Raw genomic sequence first — 6,119 nt, forward strand, 5'->3', positions numbered from 1 at the left:
CGTTTGTTTTTTCTCCCTCCCCTGCACTGTTTACCTATTTTTCATGTTGTATTTTTTTATCTCTGTTTTGCTTCCTTACTGCCTTCCTACTATGTAATGCAATTTCCTTCTGCTTTTACAGTGTGTATGTAAAACGCTCTGATACCTACGGGTCAAGCTAGCGCTGTATAAAACTTTTAAAATAAATAAACAAGAATACAAATGAAATAACCAACTTTTTCAAGTCTTTTCAAACAGAGAAAGGGAAAATGTGTGTGTGTGTGTGTGTGTGTGTGTGTGTGTGTGTGCTCACTTTTGTCTGTGTGTGTAAAGATTCTGGGTGAAATCCGAGACACCTCACCATCCCCGACTGAAAGCACTTGTACCCAACTATTTTTCATAAAATACATTTATTAGAGAGGTGTAACACCCTAAACAACCCCCTGAAGCTACGCCCCTAAACCCAAGGCAAACTCTAGACTAGTTCTCACTGACTTTGACAGTTTACATTTTTTTTTGTTACTAGTTATGGTAGTTCCTGCAAGCTTAGCTAGGAACCTGCTCGTATTTGAAAATTCTACTGACTACTACAATAAACTTCCATACTCATTGTCTAGCTTGACAGTACAGCTGTCGGCAGACAATTTATGTAGTTTTTCTCGGGCAGCAGGACAGATGGGAGGAGGGCCGTCATTAACCTACTTGAATTTTTAGGCCTGGTTTTACAGTGCAACTGTCACCTAACCTTTTAACCTACACCAATATTATTCTACAGTTCTTTGCTTCCAAACAATATAGATATCTATTCCCAAGCGATTACAATATTCCTTTTAAAGCAAAACCTATTGGCATGGCAATGCTTGTGCTTCTGCACACTTTGCCATTTACATCTCATTAAACCCAGTTTTGCCTCTCAAACACAGAACAAGAAATGCTGTTTTCCATTGCTACCTTTATTTTAGACGTGATAGTAAGTTACGCAGACACAAGACATGATCACAGATCGAAACATTAAAATTAGAAACAACCTTGGAATAGATTGTAATTTTTCACTTTTATGGGAAGTTCAAACCCAATTTGGTACCAACTAAAACGTCTCCAGTTTAGAAAAGCCAGATGTTTCATGAAATCTGATAGGACACTGGACATGCTGCAGTAAAACCATTTTGGGGGGGGGGGAAATGGGGGCTTCCTCAATACTCTTCACCCTCCTCCTCTCCTTCACCTTCCACTGAATCTACACCTACTTCTTCATAATCCTTCTCCAAGGCAGCCATGTCTTCACGGGCCTCAGAGAACTCTCCTTCCTCCATACCCTCCCCTACGTACCAATGGACAAAGGCACGCTTGGCATACATCAAGTCAAACTTGTGGTCCAACCGTGCCCAGGCCTCAGCGATAGCAGTGGTATTGCTCAGCATACACACTGCACGCTGCACCTTCGCTAGGTCCCCACCAGGAACCACTGTGGGAGGCTGGTAGTTAATACCAACTTTGAAACCAGTTGGGCACCAGTCCACAAACTGGATGCTACGCTTGGTCTTGATGGTGGCAATGGCAGCATTGACATCTTTGGGCACCACATCGCCACGGTACAACAGGCAGCAAGCCATGTACTTACCGTGGCGTGGGTCACATTTTACCATCTGGTTGGCTGGCTCAAAGCAAGCATTGGTGATCTCTGCAACAGAGAGCTGCTCATGGTAAGCTTTCTCTGCAGAGATGACTGGGGCATAGGTGGCGAGAGGGAAGTGGATACGTGGGTAGGGCACCAAGTTGGTCTGAAATTCTGTAAGATCGACATTTAAAGCACCATCAAACCGCAGTGAGGCAGTGATAGAAGATACAATCTGGCTAATAAGGCGGTTAAGGTTGGTGTAAGTTGGGCGCTCAATGTCCAGGTTCCTGCGACAAATGTCATAGATAGCCTCATTGTCCACCATGAAAGCACAGTCGGAGTGCTCCAGAGTGGTGTGAGTGGTGAGGATAGAGTTGTAAGGCTCAACGACTGCTGTGGACACCTGAGGAGCAGGGTAGATGGAGAACTCCAGCTTTGACTTCTTGCCATAGTCGACGGACAAACGCTCCATCAGCAAGGACGTGAAACCAGAGCCAGTGCCACCACCGAAACTGTGGAAGACGAGGAAGCCCTGGAGGCCTGTGCACTGGTCAGCCTAGAAAACAAAAGAGACAGCCATAATCTTCAAATAGTTTGGACTAACAATTTTGTCTGTGGAACGACTAAGCAAAAACTATCCTTAATCACATTGTTGGTTGCTTTTCCCCCAGTATTCTTAATGTGCAAACAATAATAGATGGGGCACTGTACAAACAAACACTGGAATACAGTCGGAGGTGCTTGGAACAATTGATTGCCAACTGTTTTTGCTTTGTATGGTGCTTTAACTGCCAAGTACCCAAACACTTCAAAGTAATGGAGGATGATGGGTGGTTAAGAGTTGCAATGTATGCCTTACTTCGAAGGCAGGCCATCTTTGTGACACTTGGGTGATACTTGAAACAACTGCGTTCCATATAAGAACCTTAAAGCTCAAATTCAAAGCAGCCCAACAAAGCTTACATTGGGTACAAAAACTTAGCTGGACTTGAAACATTAACATTGCACATAGGTTTAGAGTTCTCATTAAAACTTCAGTGAGAAGGGACAAGCTTCTTTTGTGAAAGTCATTGAGTGTATGGCTATATCACACCCAAATCAGGCACCAGAGATTGGAGTGTTAATCTAAACATTTATTAAGGTACAAATGTAGCTGGATTGTATAACAGTATTGTGTTCTCTTAACACAGTATATCCCAATTACCAAAAGGATATGCAGAACCAAAGGTGGTAACATAGGCCAATAACTTTCAGCAAGCGACAGCACTAGAGCGATGGATATGTTATGTGCTAAGATTTATGGAACGGAAGTACTTTAATAGGGAGGTCACGGTGGGCATCAAAACCAAGCAAGCGGCTGTACTGATTAACTGTGTAACAACTGGTTGAGTAACAAGCATAAGTCACAACCTATCAAAGTGCTGGCAGTGAAAGTCTAATCTGCACATGAAAAAAAAATTAAAGTTACAAAAGGTTTGCGTATTTACCAGTTTGCGTATCCGGTCAAGCACCAGGTCGATAATTTCTTTGCCAATGGTGTAGTGGCCGCGAGCGTAGTTGTTGGCTGCATCTTCTTTGCCGGTGATGAGTTGCTCGGGGTGGAAGAGTTGGCGGTAGGTTCCAGTGCGAACTTCGTCTGGAGAAAGATGTGCAGAAAGTTAGTACAACAAAGTGCTCTCACTTCAGAGAGACGAAACTTTAGAAAACATTGTAACTGAGATTACTATATACAACTGTATTAAGACATTACGCAAAAAAATCCTGAAAACGGTAAAAAAAAAAAACGTGATGTGCCTACATATTGCTGGTCTGAGCAACAGCAGGAGACTCAGGTAAGGCAATTGGTCCGGATTCCATACACAAAATATTTGCAAATGGAGAAAAAAAATCAACTCACCAATGACCGTCGGTTCCAAGTCTACGAACACGGCCCTGGGTACATGTTTGCCAGCCCCGGTCTCGCTGAAGAAGGTGTTAAAGGAGTCGTCGCCTCCCCCGATGGTCTTGTCGCTGGGCATCTGTCCGTCCGGCTGGATGCCATGTTCCAGACAGTAGAGCTCCCAGCAGGCATTGCCAATCTGGACACCGGCCTGGCCAACGTGGATGGAGATGCACTCGCGCTGTGGGCATAAGCAGAAGATTGAGCAGTTACACTAAAAAGGGCAGTGGGTGACGTCATCGAATACACTATGCACCAGGCTTGGGAACATCGTTTGGCCTGCGATCGTCGACGGGGCTGTATGACAGCTGCTCTCGGTTTGTTTAAATGTGCTGCCAGTCTAAGTATGGGCGTGCCCTTCCCACCCGGGGCCGCAGCTGTCTCCGGCAGGCATGGAAGCATGCACAGCGGGAGGCGGAGACCGCACCCTCGCCCACCCAAGAGGGATCCTGCAGTTGCCTCGCTGCACAGTAGTGCCCACGTCAGGAGTAGAGCACTCATCGCTGGTGCACTCTATACGAAGGAGAGCCACCAGGAGCTGTTAATCCAGCCCCAAACAAAATGTGCGTTTAAACTAAGGACACACAAGCTCCGTGCCCATCCGGAAAGGGGGGGGGGGGGGGCAAGGGAAAGAAAGACAGTAGGTAGGAACACAGCCCCCCCCACCCCATGATAAGAGATAACGCCGGGGGGCATGACTCAAAACAGGAAAGAAAACAAGAGTTAACCCATTTTAAACAACTGGCAGAATTGCTGTGGGGGGACGGTCGGAGATTCCAAGCCAGCCACCCAAGGGTTAAATAGAAAACAATAGAATGAACGGACAATAGGGCGAGAAGCTTGGATTGCAGAGGAAGGGGGAGAAAAACAACAATTTAGCCCAAAGCCATATAACCATAAACGACTGGGTGAAGGGGCGGGTGGAAGACAGGTACCTACTGAGTCTGAACTCCAGAAGAGCAGAACAGACAAAGGGTGCCAGGTCACCACAGAATACAGGGATCCCAGCTGTTCTATTCGAGGGCTTCAGCTTCCCTTCCGGGAGCTTAAGTCGTCGTCCCTTCAAACACACCCACCAGATGTTCTGCTGCTAGATGTATACAGCACCATCTCGCAACAGTATAGAGCAGACCCTTGAAAGGTGTGGCCCTCTGAACAATAGAGCTGGCTTTGCAACAATGCTGTTTGGGGAGCAGTAGCTACTGATCCACAGCTTTCTTCTCCAAAAGCTCATATTGCAGTTATGCATAACATCAGGCCACATTAAGCCAAGGGAACAGATGCAGCTAACTGGGGGCGCACACAACAGCCGTTAGCAGTGCCAACACCATCGGACACCCGAATAGAGAGGGGAGACAACTGCGGTTGAAAACTGCTGTCAGAAGGGGCCCGAAAAGCTTTAATGATGCGAGTAGGAGGCGGAAATCGTAAAAGGCAAAAAAAAGCCTACGGCACCAAACCCCATCTTTTAGAAAAATTAATCAAATATGAGAATCACTTTAACCCACGAATTTACCCCCACCCTTTTCAGTGATCTGGAAATCTACAATTAAGAGTCAAATATTCATTGCGCTACTACCCAATCACCACACCCATGTCTGCCAGCCACACGCATCACTAGAAGCATCCCTTGCTCAAACTAAATTCACTAGCAGAATTCCAGGGAGCACGCGCTAAACTCTGCGCGGGAACGGCCATTAGCGCAGCACTCCCGAGTCAGCCAATCAAACGCCGTACAGATCCACACGTAGCTATCACGTTCAGTCCACTTTCGCCGCATCCTGGCACGCGCGTCCCACCCAGTCTGTGTCTGCAGAGAGGCGGCCGCGCGCACCATATATGCGAATGCTCGCGCTACCACCGGATTTAATACGCCTAGCAACGGCCAGCCCAGCGCTCCGCGCGCCTTTATCCTCCATCCCTCTCAGCTACTAATTCTGCCCGAGAGTTTATATCTCTACTCTTGCAGGCGCAGCGCTGCCAAACGTGTATTATTTAGCACCACTCACCATGGTGGACCGGAGAGGAGAAGGATGAGGAGGAGGGAGCGTTACTCTGTCCGACACTAAGAGTCAGCTAAGTAACCGAATGCGGCTTCAGCCGCCGAGCCCGGCTTATAAGCACCGGGGTGGGGCTGACAGTACGATGTATACTAATGAGACCTGGAAGAGCCATATTGGACCGCGCCTCATTCATTATTCAACAGACGATTCCGCCTCCTTATGGTTGGCAAAATGGCCGCGCTGTCACTGTAAGCAGCAAAGGAGGATGTGCGGATGGATGATGGTGTGAGAGAAGCACTGTGTGTGTAGTTCTGGAAGCTATGGCGGAGGTACTGCAGTCACGTGAGCAGCAGATGAAGTGAGGAAATAAAGGAGGCGGATGAGGAATTATCTTTAAAGTGGAATTTAAATGCTGAGAGGGACCTAGAGCTATATATTACATATACGTATGGAGAGGGACTTTGAGCGGTGCAAAGTACAGAGCGAGAAGCAGTTTTGATGGAGAATAATGATGTGGGAGTACTTGGTGTTGCCGTGTTGGTATGTGGAAGATGAGGGAGTGTGAATAGGAAGTGGGGAA

At 47.0% G+C, this 6,119-nt stretch overlaps 1 protein-coding gene across 1 annotated transcript; it reads right to left on the bottom strand.

Moving 5' to 3' along the window:
* Window positions 1–914: 914 nt before the first annotated feature.
* Window positions 915–5,673, bottom strand: LOC144827950 (tubulin alpha-1B chain). The gene is made up of 4 exons (XM_078686113.1): window positions 5,546–5,673; window positions 3,495–3,717; window positions 3,085–3,233; window positions 915–2,153 (listed from the first exon to the last, which is right to left on the bottom strand). The coding sequence occupies exons 1-4, from the start codon at window positions 5,546–5,548 to the stop codon at window positions 1,173–1,175; spliced, it is 1,356 nt and encodes a 451-aa protein (XP_078542239.1). The 5' UTR covers window positions 5,549–5,673; the 3' UTR covers window positions 915–1,172.
* Between the last annotated feature and the right edge of the window lie 446 nt (window positions 5,674–6,119).

Source organism: Lissotriton helveticus, chromosome 1_1 (genome assembly GCF_964261635.1).
Source record: "Lissotriton helveticus chromosome 1_1, aLisHel1.1, whole genome shotgun sequence".
NCBI classification, from domain to species: Eukaryota; Metazoa; Chordata; class Amphibia; order Caudata; family Salamandridae; genus Lissotriton; species Lissotriton helveticus.

What these genes read in the sequence shown, in the direction of transcription:
- LOC144827950 (XM_078686113.1), bottom strand. An exon ending in CTTGGAACCGACGGTCATTG is followed by an intron (nt 3,234 to 3,494) that starts GTGAGTTGATTT and finishes ATCTTTCTCCAG; the next exon opens with ACGAAGTTCGCACTGGAACC. An exon ending in TTGACCGGATACGCAAACTG is followed by an intron (nt 2,154 to 3,084) that starts GTAAATACGCAA and finishes TTTGTTTTCTAG; the next exon opens with GCTGACCAGTGCACAGGCCT.